This window comes from Sarcophilus harrisii, chromosome 1 (genome assembly GCF_902635505.1).
Source record: "Sarcophilus harrisii chromosome 1, mSarHar1.11, whole genome shotgun sequence".
In the NCBI taxonomy this organism is placed as follows: Eukaryota; Metazoa; Chordata; class Mammalia; order Dasyuromorphia; family Dasyuridae; genus Sarcophilus; species Sarcophilus harrisii.
In genome coordinates, this window is record NC_045426.1 from 500,001,310 (window position 1) to 500,024,014 (window position 22,705).

Here is a 22,705-nt window from a genome sequence, read left to right on the forward strand (position 1 = left end):
CAAAGTGCAAACATTAGAGGTATCTATCCAATTTCTTAAGTCTCTTTTCATTTCTGTAAAGAATGTTTATAATTAGAGCTATATAAATATTACATAGTGCCAACTGGCTGGTGCAATAGGTAGAATACAATGCCTGGTGTCAGAAAAACTCATCTTCCTGAGTTCAAATCTGGCCTCAGTCACTACTTACTAATGGTGTAATTAGCAAAGTTACATAACCCTCTTTGCTTTTCCTGCCTTTTTCTTTTACGTTATTTTAACATAAATGTTCATTTATCAATGGTTTGTTTCCAGAATTGGATTTTTTAAAAGTCAAAAACAATAATTTAATTGAAATAGGAAAGGGAAAGTAAAGCATTAATATAGTGGCACTATGTATCAGGTACCATGCTAAGCATTTTTTAAAAACTTAATATCATTAAATTATCACAACAACCCTAGAAGGTAGGTGCTATTATGGATCTGAGGCAGAAATTTTAAGTGATATGCCCCAAGTCATGTAAGTGGTAAATTTTTACGAATAGATTTGAATTTGGATCTTCCTGACTCCAACCTTACTATACTATATTCACTGATCCACCTAGATAGCTATGAAAAAGATAACTTACAAATGAAATATGAAGAATCCTCTGGCATGGCCAACTTTGTAAAGCAAATGATTGGAAAACCTTTTGCTACAGCTATACAGCTCTTATCCCTTCTACCAATAAGCTCACTGAAGCAAGGAAACAAAAGCCCACAAAGTTCCTATTTTATTGTCCTACAAGTAGCACGTAATTTTAAATATTTATAGCTGGAAAATTAGGCCTCTAACAGGAAGCACTCAAAAAACTGGATTAGAGAATCTCATTATTGGCAAGAACATGTGCCAAATCTTTCTGAAAGTAATTGAATTAAGTCAGTTTGTTCCTTACAATTCATAGAAACTTGGAGATAGGTGTTAGTCTTTAAAGTCACTTCTAACTCTCTAATTTTGTAAATATGGTGATGAATCAAATGGTAGAGTCAGTACTAACAACTATAATCTTGTGATTTCTGGGGCAATGTTTTGTTTTGGCTTGTTTTAAATAAATTTTTCTTGAAGTCTTTTGCTTTTTACATGACTGTAAATTCTCTCCATGATCCTCCTCCCAACGCCAAAGATTCATCCCATGCAACAAATGGGATTAAAGACAAATAAAATTGTTAGAGGGATTAGTATAACTAATCAATACATATAAATAGTATAAAAAATATGAAATGTACAACACTTTTCCCTACCTATATGGAAATGCAGCATGTCTTCTCATTTCTCTTTTTTTTTGAACCATGTTTGTTCTTTATAAAATTCACTTTTGATTTTTTCTTTGTGGTTGTTCTTTCTGTTCATATTGTTATATTGTTTTCTTGATGCCACTTACTTCATTTTGAATGAACTCATAAAATTGTTTCCATTTCCAATACTTTGCTATTAAAAAGTGGTGCTATAAATATTTTGGTACATATAGAGACTTTCTTCTTCTCTATGATCTTACTGGGGTATAAGGCTGGTAAATGAAATCTTAGGGTCAAAGCATATGAATATTTTAGTCATTTTATTTGCACAATTGCAAATTGCTTTCCAAAATAGTATTACAGCTCTACCAACAATACACTAGTATGTCTATGCAACATTGACTATTATTATCTTTGCCAACATGTAAGGAGAGTAAAATGGTATCAAAATTTATTTGCTTTTTAATTTACATTTCTCTTATTTCTAGTGATCCAGAACATTTTTTCTTGATATAATTAACAATTGTCAAGTTTTTTGAGAATTATTTTTCACATTCTTAGTCCATTTATTTATTGGAGAAATGCTCCTGGTTTTATACACTTAGACACTCACTCACTCTCCCTCCCTCTCTCTCTCTCTCTCTCTCTCTCTCTCTCTCTCTCTCTCTCTCTCTTCTCTCTCTCTCTCTTTTTCTCTCTCTCTCTAAATCTCTCCATCCTCCCACCCACCCCCAAATATGTGCTAAGGCCATTACAACTATCTCATTCAAATTAGGTTTTCCTTTAACTTTAAGTAACTAAGGTTAGAACATTGAAAAATTCTGATGTTTGACCAAGAAAAATAATAAATGTAAATATAAAAATGACCTCAGAAGTAGGGTAGAAGCCAAACCAAGATTCCACAGTAAAATATTGAGGAAACTATTTCTGTCTTACGAAAAGAAATATCCAAAAAAAAATTACTGTACTCAGTATTTTATTATACAACTACTCTTGAAAAGACTTTCCCACTTTTGACCTGGTGAGAATTCTTCCTTTAGTGTACCTATAAAGATATCCTTTATGAGAATAAGGTATCTCCCACCTTGTGATACAAGAAAGAAAGGAGGAATACACTATTGCTTTTCATATATACATATACACAAATATGCATTATTGTTAACATTCCCCTTTATTTTGTCTCTGAATTCTAATTTCTATATGCATTCCAGGGTTTTATTTCGCATTTAGTGGTGAAGACATTAATTAAGGAAAAAGGAAATGAAGTGTGGTAATGGATTATTTCTTAGTTTATCTCTCACTGTATACTTGGATTAGGTCTTTTCAATTCAATTTTTAAGAGTGTTTGTTGTTTTGGGGATAGGTTTCTATCATTTAAATAAGAGTAGAATTTTGGAGCCTGCATTTTTCCTGTGGCCACCTTCTTTTTCACCATGTTATATATATATCATTCAGGGACAGCATGATACATTAGACTTGGGAGTTAAGAAACCTGTAGGTTAAATCCCACTTTAGCCACTTATGAATTATATAATTAAAGAGAAGTCACTCTATTTCTCTGAGCCACAGTGCCTCACCTATAAATAGGATTAATTATATTTGTACTACCAGGATTTTCATGAGAAAAGTGCTTTGCAAACTTAAAAAAGGAAGATATATAAATGGGAGTTAGTCACTTCTCAATATTCACTATTTAACTTTTGTAACTTTAAACATTTGCATGATTTTATTAGTAATTTCATTTTTACTTTCAAATTGGCAACCATACACACTTGTAGCTGTGAGGAGCTGAGAAAAAATGAAAGATATTATGTACAAACATTTGTGGAATAGTTGGTATTTTACTAGACACTTTACTAGTCTATCAAGACTAGTTACAATTAGTTACAATTCTAACACTGTAAAGAGTTCCCTGTGCATTTATGGAATATTTTCATTATTTGCTTTTAAAACTCAAGTTTTGTGTTGCATTTATGCCTCAAAAGTAATATAAAAGTCCCTAAGGTAATGTTGAGACCTTGCCAGTTAAAGCATCATCTGACAGAAGTGACTAAAGTCTCAGCATCCTCTCCTTTGGTTTTTCAGAGGATAGCTAGGGTAGAAAGGTTTACAGCAGAATAGTATACAGTATAACCACACACACACACACACACACACAATAGCATATAGTTTCTAACTACTCTCTGACACTACAGAAAGTAAGATTCAGGTTTTTTTTTTAAGCTTTAAGTTTTAAGAATTTTATTTGTTGTACAGTATTTGTGATATGATAAATTTCACGTCATGAAAAGTGAAAATTATTTGAAATCAACTTTTTTAATGAGATGTTATGTATTGGTCTACCTGCCATCTAGGGGAGGAAGTGGGGGGCAAGAAGGGGAAAAGTTGGAATAAAAAGGTTTTGTAAGGGTCATTGCTGAAAAATTACCATGCATATGTCTTGTAAATAAAAAGCTTTAATAATTTTTTTAATTAAAAAAAATAAAAATAAATGAGATGTTAGCATAAAAAGTCACAGAATTCTAGAGAATTACTAGCAGGAAAGAACGCTTTGTATACTTGTAAATCTTACAAATGGGAAAACTGAGTTCCCCAGTAGTTAAGCATGTTGCTCAAAATCACTAAGTAGTACATAGTTGACTATTTGAATCCAAGTTCTTAAACTCCCAATCTAAAGATCTTTCCACTAAACAACAATGCCTCCTGTTTTCATAGCTAAATAGACTGAGTCCTATAGCCATAGTAATATGTTTTTAAAAAAAATGATTCATCTGTAAAATACATAGTGTTCAAATGAATCTATGTGTGATGCAGGTATTTTAGAAATTATATGATACTGAAAAGTCAAAAGTCAAAAATTCTTCTTGTCCAACTGCTGCTACTAATTGTGTGATCTGTGATATGGTCATTTAACCCTGGCTTTTTATGAAGATTAAGTACAAGCTTTGAACCATTTATAATCTATGTGAATAAAAGAGATCTCTCAGATTAGTTAGTCCAACTTTTCATTTCATAGAAAAGGAAAATGAGACTCAGAAAACATGACCGACTTTGTCAAGATCACACAGATAATTAGTGACAGACAGGGCTAAAATCCATAGATACCAATTGCCAGTCTGGAGCTCTTACAAGATACTACTTGTTTCTGTAGACCTTTATGAATCTATGATTCTATAACATAAGAAGTTCAAATTAAGTATAACGATATAAAAATCTTTTATAATTTCCGTTCCTGAAATTTGATAGTTATTTCTAACTTAAAAGAAAATAATTCTACATTATTCTCATGTATTTTTTCTTTGCCAAAAAAAAAATTCATCTTGTCCTCACCAATGAGTAAATTAATAAAATTATATAGTCAATTTTCTTTTTGCCATAATACTGAATACTTAATATAGGAGTACAGGAAACTTAATTTAGCCAAACAAGCCAAACCCCAGAGGATATAATTTAAGTCCAGATCACTCACTGAACTGTAGTGAAAAAGTAAAATAAATATTACATATTATATTCATATATCACCTCAAAGTACACAGTATTTGATAAAGTAGAATGTACAAAGAACGAATTTATCTCTGTAACATGTGACAACAGTTAATCAGCAAAAAAAAAAGCTTATTTCACAGTTATTAAATTGGACAAAGTTTTAGGAAAGTTTCCTGCACTAAAGGAATTCCTCCAGTGTTCAAATAAATGAGCTTTAAAGCTTTCTTCATTTTTATGCACCACACTTCCATGTATTTATGCACTTAGTCTGTACTTAGAGAAATAGTACAAAGAAAAGTAGAATGCTAAATTGTCTATTGCTAGAAAATTAGTATGCAAAGGCATTTCCATGTATTTCTTACTTAAGAGATGTATCCCTGAAAAGTTCAATGAATTTATTTCCCTAGTTGACTTTGACTATGTAAAAAATTTTTAAAAAAAATCTTTTTTTGCACCCAGATATAATAAAATTATATTTAAGGATTTGACAAATCTTTTAAAATCTCATCTTTAAAAGAAAAAGGAAATTATCACTACTATTCAAAACAACACTAATATAAAACTTAATAAACCACAAAAAGCTTTATATGTAAAAGTATAGTACAAAAAAATACAGTTTATTAGTGATACCTTACTCTGTGTGTATATGAGAGTACCAGATTCTGTATATACTTCATAGTGACTTGATCAATACTATAGATACTAAAAATTGTTCAAAGGATGTTATATTGTCCCTTTCTATATGATATATTTTACTTTCTTCTTTTCTTTTCTTTTTTTTTTTTTTTTTTTTTTTTTGGACGAGGCAATTGAGGTTAAGTGACTTGCCCAGGGTCACACAGCTAGGAAGTGTTAAGTGTCTGAGACCAGATTTGAACTTAGGTCCTCCTGATTTCAAGGCTGGTGCTCTATCCACTGTTCTACTTCTCTGCCATCATATTTTACTTCTTTTAGATTCTTCTTTGGAAAATTAATTTTCCCATGACAACAAAGTAGTCTCCATTGACTCCATTTGAATTATCTTTCAAATATGAATTAAAATCAATGTCTTTCTAGTAGAAAAGGAGAATAGTCAATGCTCCTTAACTAAGGAAGTTTTTTTCACAAAGAGGAAATTTTCAAAATAGAAATCAATTTTACCTTCTCAGAGAGTGTCATGGTCACTTACATTCCAGAAAAAAACTTAATGTGTTTCTATATTTTCTGGTCACAAAGTAAGCATTTAAATATTACCCTCTGTCTATGGGTCAAGAAGAATAGACATAATCAATCATAAAAGGATGTTCTACCACAAGGACATTCAGCGCCCTGTGACATTTTTAATTTTGATAATAATATCCATTTATCTTGGCATCAACGGTTGCAAAGCCATTAACATTTATCAAAGATTACCAATTCATACAGATAAACAAGTTCTGTTATAATTAGAATACTGCCCACTGACCATTTGACCTAAAACTTTTTCAAAAGACCAAAAAATATTCTTTTCCCTTGAAGTTTTTAAACATTTACGCTTAGGGGATTTTAGTTCTAAGAATTTCTCCCCCATCCCTGTTTCACTCCAAATAATTTTACTGATAAAAAAAAAATTATTTTGCCTTCTCAAAGAAAAACACCAAATATATTGCAAGTAAATTCAAGAAGAAAAGACAAAATGCCAGAATCAACCAAAACACTAATCCCCCTTGCCTATGATTATGAATGTCCCTGTTAATTTGGTACTACAAATGTTTTGTATTCATTTGAATTTCAAGCTATTCACCTGGAAGTAACTTCTCCTTGCTTGTATCTCTGGCAAAAACTACAGATAGGCCCTTCATTGAAATATTTTTTTTTTCTTTGCAAACATTCAAAAGTGCCTCAACATTTAAGAAAAGCACATTTGTAGGTCAAGGCATAAGAAAACTTCCATGTGCAAAATATGGCAGAATCCTACCAACTGGCTGGTTATTTATGATCAAAAATATTCACAGAGCAACATGTTCTTTAAATAAAATGCTTATAATGAAAATATGAAAATAAGTTGATTTTCAAAATCTATCAAAAAACTTTACTACCCAGTTTAAAATGAAGAAAAGATGAAAATTCAGGCTTCCTGCATTTAATCTATTAATTAACTCAAATCATTTTGTAGGATGCTATTTTGTAGGTATGTTTCTGTGCAATAACTAGATTCCTTGGCATAAGTAAAGCAAATAAAATTATTTGCCTGGATTTACATAAACTATACTTATGCTCAGTAGGTTTTATATGAATACTACCCTTCATTCAAGAATCTTGGACCAAAATCTCCCTTAATACCCAATCCTTCTGGTCCCCCAAAATAAACCATTACAACTTACTTCAACATCACAGAGATATTCTGTTCCATCTAAAAGAATCACTTTGCACTGCATGTTTTTAGGCTTTTTAACAATCTTCAAAGGAGATCGAGAGAGTTTGCTGGAAGATGATTTCTGAGAAAGTTTATCGTCTTCAAACTGCTGATACTCAAGCTGTCTTGAAGCTGCAGCAGCAAATTCCTGTTCCTTGTCAGTGACCTGTGAAGAATAAACAAGGAAAGTTTAATTGCAAGAAAAGATAAAAATATAATACTGTATAACTCAGGCAACAACATGTTTTTCCCCCCAAAGCAAAGTAAGAATATTGAAAAGATATTAAAACCCACATACAAATGGATTTAAATATACATGTAATTTTGCCCAAAGTGCATGCAATGGCACAATGTAGTAATAATCATTTTATTTCAAGCATGAATCCTGAAATATGCAATAGGAAGAAAATGATGAAATATCAATAGTGGTCTTTTTCAAGACATTATATAGTAGTTATACACTAGAAGACCCTAAAATAAATCCTTTTCATTTATAATTACTGTATATATCAATATGTATATTTAGGCATATATATATTACACATATGCACATGTTTATACATATATGTATATATTTATATGCAGGACTGTTATATGGTACAATAAATAGAATTCTGGATCTGGAGTCAGGAAGATTCATTTTCATGAGTTCAAATCTGACTTCAGATAATAAATAGCAGGTAGATTCGGGACAAGTCACTTAATCCTGTCTATCTTAGTTTTCCCATTTCTAGAAAAGGAATTGGCAAATTACTCCAGTTACTCTGCCAAGAAAACTCACATGGGGACACAAAAAGTCAGATATGATTGAAAGCAACTAAACAACAAAATTTGCATGCATGTAAAGAAACATATTTATAAGTGTATGTAAGGGGGATATATACACACATGTAAATTCCTTCAAAGTCAGGATTATTTTCTTTTGTCTCTCCAGTGCATGGAACATAGTAGGTACTTAATAAATTCTTGCTAACTGACTGACCACATCTGTTCCCATATAAACAAATTATGCTAACAAATATTTCTTGCAAAAAAAGAAGGAAAATAAAACTGCAAAACCATCTTTTCTGTAATTTTACCAGCATAAAAAATGTCTGACTCAAAATTAATTCAATATACTAAGCATCACTGAAATTCATCACAAATTAATCCCCCAAGTCTGCTTCCCTTCACTACAATGAGCCAGCATGAGAATGGATCCTATCTGTTCCAAAGCTTTAATCTGCTTTCAAATAGAAATAGACCAGTCCAGACTAGATTCAACAGGGCACAGGAAGTCCTATGGCAACAATATTCTCCTTTAAATCCCCTAGAAATCCTTTAAGTCCCTAATAGAGTCAATGCATCTCTCTCAAAAATGCCTTCTTTCTATTCCTTGTATTTCAAAACACCACTCCACCAAGCTACCATAATAGAGGCCAATAATTCATGCCAGTTCTTCTAGTATATACATGCCAAAATTTTACAGCAAAGAAAAAGAGGGACATCTCAAATTCTGTATGATTCTCTTCAGTATTAAGGAAACCCTTTTTCAATGGTCTTCCAACATCCTGTTAAATTAAAATGTCTCTAAATGCAAGTCACTTGAGTGGCCATTTATTGCTCCTATACTTAAGTTTCTCTTAGGGTCTAACATAACAACAAAAAAGATTTATGTCTCAGTGTCAACACTTAGCCTTTCTCTCTCTCTCTCCTGTTCAAAAGAATCTTCTGTCTTGTACTACTCCAATTGAACAGACTATTAACATCATCATTTCATTTGTTATTTTGTCCAAGTAGAAATCCTCAGGGGTTTTTAAGAAAAATAAGGAAGCAATTTTCTGAGCTGGTGAGGAGAAAAGAAAATGGCACATCATTTACCTCACAAGAATGTTTAGCTAGAGGGTTGTCCCCACCTAAAGAATCTGTGTCTCTCTGTTCTGTCCAAATGTCTCACTATAAATATTCTGGCTCCTGAACATTAAAATAGAAACTCCATAAGATCATAAAAATGTGAGCTTTATTTTGGCCTTGAGATAGTTTAAGAAGTCTGGGAATCTTGGAATTTTTTCTACAATGATATCTATAAGAATACACATGGCAAGTCAGTCACAAATAATAAGCTGGTTTAAATTCTCCCTTTAAACTTTATCCCTTCATGACAACAAATCTGAAGTTTTATATCTTTACTGCCTAAATAAATGTACTTCCATGAGAATATTATTTTTAAGATACCTTTAAGTTCCAAGACTGAGTCACCCTACATGGAATACAGCAGACTTCTAGCGTTATCTGAAGCACAAATGGTCAATTGACACTTTGGACGGGAAGTAATAGGAATAGAAATTAAAATGAATGACACTTTTGATTTTTTCATAGTGAGGCAAATGTGAAAATATGTTTAAAAAAACATGTTTAACATATATTGGATTACTTGTGGTCTAGGGAAAGAGAGGGAGATAAATTTGGAATGCAAGGTTTTACAAGGGAGAATGTTGAAAATGACCTTGGCATGTATTTTAAAAATAAAAAGCTATTATTAAAAAATTTTATCTGTCTTAAGTGGATTATAACATTCCATTCCATTTTTAACACACCTTGATTTACTTGATCATTTGTCTGTTGTTCGACAGTTAAGTTTTTACATTTTTTGTTTTTTTTTTTGTGATTACATATAATGCTGGTATAAGGATCTCTGAATAAGAGGAGAATTCTGGGAAGAAGGCAGAGGACTAGAGATAATTCCAGGTTCTCCAGATTTTTCCCCACAAACAAGACAAAATTGTGTCTTAGGGCAATTATGGACCCATGAAAAACAAAAAAGACGGAATAGAACAGAGGGCCTCCAAGAACGAAAGAACAACAAAAGACTAATCCAGGACAGAGGTTCTGTGAAGTGTAAACACTTCTAGGCTAGTTTCACTGAAACAGCAAGTGAAGAATCAAGAGGCTAACTGGGTTCAAAAGAAGTCTCAGCCCAAGCCACAGGAACTTTTACCCCCCAGATAGCATGGGGAGTCAGGGATCTGGGTCCAAGAAGATTGAGGAAACCTGTGCTGATAACACCAAACCCAGTTGTGCTAGTGAGTTGAATCTGGCAAGAACCAGCACAGACAATGAATGCAGAAGCAGCGGGGCAGGGATGCTGCTGGCTGTGGGCACTTAAAGGGTGAAGTTCTTGGGTTTGGGGTTCAAGGCCAAAGGGAGAATTAAAGTGAAGCCAGAGATACCATTCTTCTCACCCTGGAACAAGAGGTGACTACACTAATAAATGTTTATTTTTTTAAATAAGAAGACAAAGGAGAAAGAATTCAACCAAAGTTACTATGGGAATAGGGGAGACTGGAGTTCATCTTCAGAGGAGGATACTTAAGTTAAAAAAGTCTCTCCTATCCAAGTAAGTATCATTAAATGGTTACCTGCCCCAAAAGAATTCATAGAAGAATTCAAAAAGTCTTTTAAAATCAAATGAGAGATACTGAGGAAAAACTAAAAAGAAGCTCAATAACAAACAAACAAATAAAGAAAGAATCCAAGAAAAATAAGTAATTTTAAAAACAAAGTCAACTGATTAGAAAAGAAGATGCAGTCTTAAAGCAGAAAATAACTCTTTGAAAATTAGAATTAGGCAAAGTGAGCCAGTAAAGTTATGACACTGAAAAATAATATAAAAAAATAAAATGAAAGGTGAAACATCTTATGAGAAAGACAACAGATCTGGAGAACTAATCAAGAAGAGAAACTTCTTATGAATAATTAGACTAACTGAAAGCTATGACCAAAAAAAGAACCATGATACAATAATACAAGAATAATTCAAGAAAATTGTCTTGAACTGATAGAACAAGAAAAGTAGAAATAGGAAAAATCCACCAATTACCACCTCAAAGAGACCCTACAAGGAAAACATAAAAACACCATTACTAAATTTCAAAACTTCCAGATCAAAGAGGAAATTTACAAACAACAATAACAACAAAGCACAAAAAGGAATTCAAATATGCTGGAGCTATAATTAGATTTGTACAGGATTTATCATTGGCTATTATTAAAGACCACAGGTGCTAGAATGCTATATATCAAGAATGAAAAGTACTAGGTTACAGCTGAAAATAATATATCCAGCAAAATTGAGTGTAATAGTGAATGGGGGGGGGGGGAGAGAGAAGGACATTCAATGAACTGTCAGATTTTCAGTATTTCGTCTCAAACAAAGCTGAAACCTTTTTTCATGGGGATATGGGGAATAGATTAAACAGGCAACAATATGCACACACATGCACAACATAAAGAATCTATCACCCTCCAAAATCTATATAGAAATTAGGAGGGAGGGAATAGGATAAGGTGGAGTATGTAAATTAATGGGAATGGAATAAAGGAGGGAAAGGGTGAGGGAAGACAATAAGGGAGGGAGTGGCAAGGAGGCTAAGTAATAGCAAGGCAAGTGAACTGGTAGAAGTAAAGTAGGGACAGAAAATAAGAGATACTCACAAACACAACAATGAACAGGAGTAGAATGTATTAGGGGAAAAAATTGAGGTAATAATCATTGATCTCAAAGTCAAATTTTAAAAAGATTTATTCAAGAGAGAAATCTATACTATGTCACCCATATTAATATCATTTTAGATGTATTATATCCATGTATACACACACACACACATACAAACAACACACACATACATATACACCTATGCTTAACTGGAGCCTCCTTGGGGAGAAGAAAGGGGGAAAAAAGAATAAAGTACAAAGTACACAGCGGGGAACAAAAGAAAATCTTTTTATAAGCAAGAAAAATGGACAATTCTGAATACATTATCTTCTACTATTATATATGCTTTCTGGAAATGGAAATTTATTGTTACATATTTTGAATTCTCCCTGATATTCTGCTGGGCACATGACAATTTTTTCTTGTTTCTTTTTCTGTCTTTCATTTTCTATTTTGTTTCTTTTTAATTTTTGGATTTAATTTAAAAATTTTTGCATTTAATTTTAAAATAAATACATACATTTTTTCAAAAAAGGATCTTTGAATAGAAAGTTCATTTTTCTGTTTTTACACTTTAGGATCTATTCTAAACATTGCTATTAATGACTCAAGGGATATGATTATTTTTTAACCTATTATGTATTGCTCTCCAAAAAGATTGCATAAGTTTGTAACTCAACAAATAATTAATGAGAATACCTGTTCTTCCACACTTTGTAGTTAGCATTAACATTGAGTTGTTTCCCTTTTATAGGAATGGCACCTACTTCTTGTCACAATAGGCCAATTGAGCTTCAACAAGGAGCAGTCAATGCAAATTGGCTTCTATAAAGCCAATATAAAAGGATAGCTTCTATGACTTGAGAATGAAAAAGTACTTTTACTGTTATCTTTTCTAAGGTACATAGCTCATTTTCTATAAACATTTGGTTTTATTTTTCATTTCAAAGTTATGATTACAAGAAATTGAAGGGAGGTTTTATTTAGTTTTCTCATTTCTCTGAACCCACACATAAATCTTTATCCTCTTCATGCCTAACAATTCAATTGAATGCCAAAAAAAAAAAAGTTACTACATTTCAATTAGAAAACTATTAAATTCTTGTTATATGCAGAAGCATATGAACTGACTTTGTGTGGAAGATATAACCTTTTTAGAGAATAGAATACAATAAGTTACAAAAATTTCCTGCTTTTTAATTCATAAATTTAAGTTTTAGGAATATACCTTAAAAGTTACTGTCAAAACAAATACTGATTTGTCATTCAAAGACTTTTATAAAAACATAATATATAATCACAAAGAAACTAGCAAAAAATATTAACAACTTAAGGGTTCAACAATAGAGGAATGAGCAAATAAATGAATGAAATGAACATCAAAATCCATTTAATATCAGTAAGATTACTTTTAGATAAGACATTATCCTGTCGATGATTTCAGAAAGGCCTGGAGAGACTTACACGAACTGATGCTGAGTGAAATGAGCAGGACCAGGAGATCATTATATACTTCAACAACAATACTAGATGATGACCAGTTCTGATGGATCAGGCCATCCTCAGCAACAAGATCAACCAAATCATTTCTAATGGAGCAGTAATGAACTGAACCAGCTATACCCAGAAAAAGAACTCTGGGAGATGACTAAAAACCATTACATTGAATTCCCAATCCCTATATTTATGCACACCTGCATTTTTGATTTCCTTCACAAGCTAATTGTACAATAATTCAGAGTCTGATTCTTTTTGTACAGCAAAATAATGTTTTGGTCATGTATACTTATTATGTATCTAAGTTATATTTTAATATATTTAACATCTACTGGTCATCCTGCCATTTAGGGGAGGGGGTGGGGGGGGTAAAGAGGTGAAAAATTGGAACAAGAGGTTTGGCAATTGTTAATGCTGTAAAGTTACCCATGTATATATCCTGTAAATAAAAGGCTATTAAATTAAAAAAAAAAAAAAAAGACATTATCCTGTCTTCAGAGAATTTTAAATCTCCTTAATGAAGAGGAAATCAAATACATAAATATAGTATTATAACCTTTGTTACAATAATTCAACAGGAAAATTACATTTGGAGGCTGATCTAGGGTCTATTTGTTGTTGTTGTTGTTTAAAACACAGGTGTTCATATTAGCAGATACTGAGACCTAGCAGTAACTCTTGTAAGTACCAAGGCATGTGGAAAGGATATGCAACATTTTATAAATTGCATGTTGTATGTTGGAGATAAGGAACCACAATGTTTGCTCAGTTACTGTTGACTGATTATCCTCCACTGAAAAACTGAGCCTACAAGTGGCAAATGATCAGGACCCACAATGGTAGTTTTATGCAGAAAGGAAGAGTCAAATGACAATTGGATATGACATAAATCTGTTGGAAATAGATGGCAGTAACAAAAGCGCATATGAAAAAGGTTGATGTGTCAAGGGGTCAAAACAATCCCAAGAACAAGAGACTGCCAAAAAAGCAACATCAAATCAGTAAAGACCTCTATTGAAATGTCACCACTGATATGGATAAGTCACTTAGCCTCTCAGAGACTCAATTTCCTCATGTGTAAAACAGAAATAACTATTTATAGAACCTTTCGCATAGTTATCATAAAGATGAAAATTACATAATATTTATGAAATTATTTGTGAATCTTAAAATGCTATATAAATGTCAGCTGTTATTGAGTCTGGTGTAGCGGACAAAGAATTGGCTGCGTGGAAGATTAGGAACCTTCATTAGTACTACTAAAATATCACAGAGAAGTTTCTGATCTCTGACTGCAGAAAAGTTCCTTACCAGCAGTTTCCACTAACCATGAAATCACAGCTATAGGGGAAAAACATAATGAAATAAAATTAGCATTAAATCAGATCAGGTGCCACCTGCTACAGCAGGATTTTCCTAATTATCTCAGCTATCTCTGATCCTTCTTCCAAATCCTGGTGCAAAATATTTTGTATTGACATATCTATGTACAGGCTGTTTCCATCCTAATGCAAGGTAAATTCTCTGAGGGAAGGAATTTTTCATTTTTTTTTTGTGTATTCCCATTGCCTAGTCCTGTGTTGAATACATAGTATACCTTAGTGAATACTTATTGTATTCACTTAAATCCTTAGTGAATCAAATCAAATTGGTTTCACGCTGCTCAAGGCAGAATTAGGGCTGAACAAAAAAGTCTTTGAGAAAAGATAGTGGTAATAAGCTTTTTACATCTAAGATCAAATCACTGGGAATATGCAACCAAAAAGGTGGTAGATACAATGAAAAGGCATGTGGGAAGCAAAGGACTAATCTTGCTCTATTTAGATGAAAGAACAACATGAAGATTTAACCCAATTCTAAGAATTAAAAGGAATGTAGGATGCTGACATAAATCTATGGTAAACTTCTACACTAACTGCTCTTTAATCTTTAGTGTATTCAAGTCATGATGGGGATTCTCTAAAAACATTTTACCAATTCCAAACATTACAAGAAGATGGTTGCACAGTTCCTCCCAGATGTGTTGCTGTTAATATTAGACAGAATATGAATTCTCACAGTTGGCTTCTCATATTTATTTTTAGCTCAGCTTAATCTTACCCTCTTGTGCTGTGACTTTGAGAGCGTCTCAGTGATACAATCTCTCCATTCTGAAGTAATACATACATGAACTCTTGTATAAGCTTAGTAACAATGTTAATTGTATTGAAGTTTTTTGCCAAAGTTCTTTCTAAACTTACAACACCAACACCATCACCATCACGTGATTGTCTCAATCGCCCATAGCATTCCATTATGAAGGCTTTAAGTCAAAACTGTTTTAAGAACTCATTTGGCAAGTAAAACACTATTTAAACATATTCAAAACATTGGTATAACTCATCATCTTCTCTGCACTCTCCTCATGAATATTCCCATGAATATTCTGATTCTTATAACACTGATTTCTTTTAATTCTCGTCCTATCTGTATCTCTGCTTCTTTTGTCTCGCTTACTAGGCCAACATCCATACCCTATCTCCTAACCTCCAAGGTTCTGTCTGGGACTCTTCCTTCCTTTGTCTCCATACTCTTCTCTCATGGTAATCTCATCAACTCCCATGGATGCCATTATTATTTCTATATAAATTACTCCCAGATCCATATATCCAGCACTCACATTTTTCCTGTGTCCTAGTCCCACATTCCCAGCTGTCTAATGGACATTTTAGACTGCCATAAATATCTCAAACTCAACAAGTCTAAAAACAAGTCTTATTATCTCCTCCCAACTTCTCCCGGTGACAAAGCATCATCTTTCTAATCATTCGAGCTCACAGTCTTGTTATTGATCAACAACTCTTCTCTCTCCTTCAGCCACTTTATCAAACCAGTACTCAAAGCTTGTCAGTTCTATCTTTACAATATCTCTCACATTTATCCCTTTATTTCCACTTGTGGCCCCTATCCCTATGTCAGAACTTATCTATCACCTACTATACAACCTGTGTTATTGCAATAGATCTTCATTTGCCTCTCTGCCTCTACTCTTCATATCTCCAATTCATCTGATAAAGTATAGGCCTAACTGTCATTCTCTTATTCCAGAAACTCCAATGGCTACCAACTTTTGGATAGAAAGCCAACTTATCTTTTTAGCTTTTAAAGCTCTTCCCAATGATTCCAGCTGACCTTTCCAAGCTTATTATATATTCTTCTTCTTCGTGTACTTTATACTACAGTCAAACTGCCCTACTTGTGTTTCCTTCCACTCAGCATTTCATTTGACACCTCTGCTGTTGCACAGGCTGCCTCTCATGTCTGGAAGGTACTCCTTCACTTTTGTTTCTTAGATTGCCCAGTTCCCTTCAAAGGTCGGTCCAAATGTTTATTACCCCTTACATAAGGCACTTCCATATTCTATGCACCCCCCTTCCACAGTTATTATTGTTCCCATGAAATAACTATACATAGAAAGGTTATTTTTCCCTAATTAATAAAAAAAAATCAGTTTCTAAAGAACAAGATTTTATATTCTTCAAATCCTACTGTGGGGTATAGAGTAGGTACTTAATAAAGTCTTGCTGAATAAGTGGTTAAAATTTCATTACAGTTGCCCAAATATAAATTTCCAAAGGAATTATGCCCTCACAGTAATGTTTTATTATTTAAAAGGAAAGGAAATGAAACTATGATAGGATTATAGAGCTAGAGCTACTAAATCCATACTTGGATACATATTGAAATAGGCCTTTCCCCATAACACATAAATGAAAAAATTAATTGTTCTGCTCTCACTTATGAAAGAGATAGGATATAAAATAGAAAATTTCTAGGCCTATACACATACACACACACACAAACACATGAAATATATGTGTGCATAGATGTATACACATATATAATTCTCCCTTAAAGTAAATTCACATTACTCAAATTTGTTATATTAAAAAATTCTGAAAGAATCTGTTATCAAAATCTCTATAACATCTCTCAAATATGCTCCCTTCTTGTCTCTGACACCAGCCTAATCACCTTACTCCTAGACTATTGCAATAGTTTGCTGCTAGATCAAGTCTCTCCCCACTATAATTCATGCTCTATTCAGACACTAAAATAATTTTCATAAAGTACAGGGACAACCATGTCCCTCATATACCCCTACTCAATAAAGTGATTCCGTGTGTGTGTGTGTGTGTGTGTGTGTGTGTGTGTGTATCCAGGATCAAATCCAAATCCTCTATTTGGTATTCAAAGCTTCTTATAACTTAGCCCCAACCTACATTTCCAGTCATCTTATAGCCTACTCTCTGCCACATAGTCTTCAATCCATTGTCACTGGCATCCTGACTGTCCCACACAACACTCCATCTTTTACTACATACCTTACTCTCTGATAGTCCCTAAGACCTGAAAGGTTCTCCATCATTCTGGATACAGTCTTACCTGACTGTCTATAATTCTCCCATTTTCAGGAAGCAGTCTCCAATCTCTCTTAATTCTAGAACTTTCCCTATTTCCTACCTTCCTTTACTTAGTTTATTTATACATATTTAATTTGCTAGTCTCCTCCATTAGATAACTATTTCCCTGAATATAGAAGCGGTCTTTTGCAAACTCTTTTTGTATATGCAGTGCTTAGCCCAGTACTTGGCACACAGTAGGTACTTAAATGTTTACCAACTAAATGACAATATTTAGCAGCCATCTTTTTACTTATCATTACATCCAATCCTTCCCCCCATTAAGTTTTCTATTTCTAGAACCATTATCAATACTGCCACTGCTCCTGGAAATGATATATCAATCTACTCTCCCTTATGGTTCTGTTCCCCATTCATATAATTCTCTCAACCATGATACTCTGCCCTAGCCACCATTCCTCTATTTGTGTTATTCCTTCCTGTAAAAATGTAAGTTCCTCGATATCAAGCTCTTTGCTTTTGTTTTTGAATATCCTATGCTTAGCTCAATTCTTGGCATCCATAAAATAAATGCTTAAGAAATATTTACTCATTTACTCCTTTATAATTTATGATGCTCAAACAATGATCACCAAAAAAAGTACTCAAATGCAACAATAATAATATGATATACAAAAGACAAATTCTTAAATGCTATACCTGGCAGAGGAAAAGAAAAAAATCTTAATCCCATTTTTGTAGTATTTGGTATAACCTGATAACTTATACAATAGGGGGTTCCTGTCAAAAGATACACATACAAGAATCACCAGTTCAGGTTTTTAATACGGGTTCTTGTTAAATGATAGAAAAAATAAAGAAGAAAGTTTGCAAAGTCTAATTTTTAAAGGCTTTTTAAAATAGGATTATTTATTTATTTATTTATTTTTGCCAGCTAGAGATATGAAGAGAATGGACTTTGGTCTCTCATAGTTTCTAATTTTTATCAAGTATTTTATGAAATACAGAATAGAAGCACAATATATATTCTTAATTGATGTTTTTTAATGGAGCAGAGACGACCAATTCAACAACAACCTCTCTATATTTGTTGAGTAGCTAGAAGATGCAGTATGGAGATATGGCTAACAAAAAATAAGAAACTTTTGAGGAATTGATGTTTAGTGAACTGAGACTGACCTCTTTTTTTACTGGAGTGCTATGTGCTGCTGCTGCAGAGAACTGCTCCAACGCCTGCTGATGTTCCTCCCTGAGTGGCTGCTCCGGTGGCTGCTGTTGAGCCCCAGCTTGTCCCTGCTGTCCAGAGGCTTCTTGATGCTCTGGCTCTTGGTCCTGTTTTGATTCAGAATCAGATCCAGATTCCGTAGTCATGATTGATTGTTCTGCAATAAAGGGAAAAGGACCCAACTACTAAGTACAATTTTTTCTTCACTACAATAGAAAAAGCATGAAGATAGGATGTTGTATTAGATAGGAAAAAAGAAATAATCAAAGAAAAAAAACAAAGAAATACTTAAAATATTTAACATACAGTTCTGTTTATATAGCTTAACAATAAACTGATCAAATTTATTAAATGTATTATACTCATTTACAACCTAAGGATTGTGAGTCATGGAAATTTTAAGATTAAAATGAACCTACAGGGAAAAACTACAGACTGATGAAGATGATTATGAGTTTTATTCTTTACTAACTTTTTTTGCCATAAAATAGTGAAAGCTTAAAATTAAAGTAACTAATCATAATAATTAAACAATTAAAGTATAGGCTCTACTTCCTTTAAACCAATCAACACATCAGCCAAATCAATCATTGCCTATGAAGTACCAATATGCTATTCCCTTTCTTTTTTCCCTGACATGATACTTCATAGAAGGAATGAGGAGAACAGAAAAATAGGAAAGTTCTTAATGTCTCCAAACTTCTTTTTGATTGATCAATTTTGATTTGTCCTTCTTGAAGCATAACAGGAGTTAAAAGCTGGCTCTTGGATGAAAACTAGTCTGGCATAGCTTCCTATTCTTGTTCAATTGGTTCTCAAACTATTTATTGTACATCTGCCTTCTTCATACCTCCAATGGGAATGGTACATAGTTATAGTTGTTAAATTCTTTAACTTATGACTGTCTCCCCATTTGGAGTTTGCTTGGTAGAGATGCTAGAGTAATTTGTCATTTCCTTCTCCAGCTCATTTTGCAGATGATGAACTGAGGCAGACAGGGATAAGTGATGTGTCCAATGCCACATGGCTAGTGTGTGAAGCTGGATTTGAACTCGGAAAAATGGGTCTTTCTGACCCCAGACAGGTACTCTAGTGTACCATTTAGCCACCCACAGAACTATTGGTTCTATTCCAAAGTATCTTCTATGCCGTAAGATAGGGATAGCTAATCTGGGTCCTTAACTTTTAGAAATTATTTTGATAATTATATTTCTATGTAAATAGTTTATTTTGAAATCTTGTATATTTCATTTAATGAATTTTAAAATATTGTTTAAAGAAGGAATCCATGGGCTGTACCAGATTGTCAAATGAAACTATGACACAAAAAGTTTATAACATATGCCAAAAATAGATTAAGCAGTGAATTAAGCTAGAGACCAACAAATGGATTTCAGAATTGAAATAATTATACATAATTGTAGTCTGGCTTATCCCCAAAAGGAATCCCCATTATGATATTCCCAACAAGTAGGTATCCAGACTATACAAGAACACCTCCAATGAGAGGGAAATCTACTTTTTTAGGTGGTTCATTCTACTTTAGAATTGATCTAAATATACCCCAAAAATCCTTTCTTATATCAAACAAATTTGTCTTTTTAAGATCAAACACATACATAACAAATCTAATTCATCTTTCAGGTGAATTTCCTTTTAAATACTTGATAGCAACAATCATATTTTCTTAAGTCTTCTCTTTTTTAAGTAAAATGTTCCCATTTCCTTCTCCTGACAGAACACAGACTAAAAAGTCTCTCACTATCATAATGGCCCTCTTCTAGACTGGCCTATTTTACATATTTTTCCTGTAATATGGCACCCTATATCTGCTCTTCCAGATGTGTTCTGACCAGAGTAGTAGACATCACAAAAATAAGACTTTAATTTCCTTGTTCCATCATTTTTTCAGACATGTTTAACTATTCATGATCTCATTTAGGGTTTTCTTGGCAAAAATACTAGCGTGGTTTACTATTTCCTTCTGCAGTTCATTTTTACAGATAAGAAAACTTAGGCAAACAGTATTAAGTGATTTTTTTCTCCAGGGTCACACAGCTGGTAAGTATGCAGATTTGAACTCACAAAGAATAAACTTCCTGATTTCAGACCCCATACTCTACCCACTGCACAACTTAGCTGCAGCCTTATTTCTATCTACTGCTATCTCTTTTCAATGAAGTTCAAGTTTGCATTCAATTAGCTCTTTTGCCAGCAACACACAGTTCTGATTAAAATCCTCACATCTTATGCAAAATAACCCTGCCTCCTCCCCCATATTGAGGGAATAATTTTATATAATTTATTCTGAGCTAGTGACATTACCATATTTACTTGCAGACACCAAAAGTTCCATGATATGATTAATGTGAATACCCATTTCTCTGTCACAGTACTTTTTAACTCATAGGACATTAAAGTCAATATAGCCTTGCTACACAACCTGCTTTTTTCTAGATAAATATGTCTAGATAAACACCAAACGTGTTTAGCCATAAAAGGTATGAAGTTAAAGCTCAGAAAGGACAATGATCACAAAAATATAATAAATCAAGCTTTAACATTTCATTCTCTGTATAAAATTTTGTTCCTTACCAAATTTATAGTTGGGAGTAAGACCTGAGTACATTTTGTGGCAGAAAAAAGTTTTTATCTCTTAAATAGAAATGAGTACTCTGGCACTTTGGAATTTTTGGCCCATGCACTTAATCTCAACCAAATTTGTGCATTTTTAATATCTTTAACCAATATTACACAATAAATCTACTGATCTAAATGTAAGATAAACATTTTAAAATTATTTATGTAAAATACATCCCCTGAGAACTTTATATTTCTCTCTAGTCTTCAAAAATCTTATAAACCTCTTTGCAGAAAACAAAAATGTATTCAGTAAATTCATTTTGATTCAATTCAGATGCCAGTTATGTACCTGCTACTGTGCTATAAAGAACTGGGGAGGGGATGTACAACTACCCCCATATCAATTACCATGATGCTCTATACCCTGATACTTTTATCAGATGAGAATGCTTCTGGATGACAACCAGATATGTAAACCAGGTATAAACAATTCCTAGACTTTACTGAATCAAAAAATAAGAAATATAAATTGAATATTAGATGAAGTGCTTCTAGTCCTCGAATGACACAGACAATAGCAGAATCCAACTGCTGCCTGTATCAGGCATTAGTAATAATTTGGTAATTATATTTTTTTTTAAAAGGAGAGGTGAGGAGGAGAGGCTGGCCAAAAAAAGGAAAGCCACCTATTACAAAGATCTCCTTAGGGGTTCCTTCCTTCTAACAAGCTGGACCACATCAAGGAGAGGATCTGTTTCAGCAGGTACAGAAGAGGGGAAGAATGCCCTAGAGAGATCACCCTGTGTGTGTTTGTGTGTGTGTGTATGTGGGTGGATGTGAGTGTATGTGTGTTTTATTTAATGTCTTCTAACTTCTTCTGATATAAAATGTTTTGGAAACAGGATCATAATAAGATTTCTGATGATTTTTAACATCTATAAATAAATGAGGGGCTTGTCACCTAGTTTCAGGATCTGGTCAGATTTTTTTTTTTAATTCAACATGTAATTATTTTTCAAATATAAAGTACCATAATACAAACTTCTTTATTAATGTAAAATGCTTCTGATTTTAATGCTCTTTGTAAATTAGTTCTAAAAATAAAACCCAAAACCAAAAGTCAAGAACTAAGAACTTTTTATAAGAATTTCTCTAGCAATTTAATCTCAGTGCCAAGAGATTTCTCCAATGCTAGTGTAATTCTTCCCTTAATATTTCATTTTTCATTTGATTCTGTCTTCAGAATAACTTCACAGCTACTGCCCAAAGTTATACTGTCTGCTACACATAATTTGAATGAAAATCTATAATTAAATATGGCCCAACACTTGATGATGAAATCTTTCAAAAAGCAATCTCCCAAATACTTGCTATAATCAGACACCTATAAATAATACTTTCAATCTATC

The 22,705-nt window shown here is 32.9% G+C and overlaps 1 protein-coding gene across 20 annotated transcripts in view; it reads right to left on the reverse strand.

The window, feature by feature from the left end:
• Window positions 1-22,705, reverse strand: part of EPB41L3 (erythrocyte membrane protein band 4.1 like 3) — a 220,782-nt gene that overhangs the window by 141,088 nt on the left and 56,989 nt on the right. For all 20 annotated transcript variants that reach the window (XM_031946598.1, XM_031946599.1, XM_031946607.1 and 17 more), the window contains exons 2-3: window positions 18,668-18,870; window positions 7,083-7,280 (exon numbers count right to left, since the gene is read on the reverse strand). In XM_031946598.1, coding sequence (XP_031802458.1) covers window positions 7,083-7,280; window positions 18,668-18,859 — 390 coding nt within the window. In that variant the 5' untranslated portion in view covers window positions 18,860-18,870. The remainder of the gene's footprint in view (window positions 1-7,082; window positions 7,281-18,667; window positions 18,871-22,705) is intronic.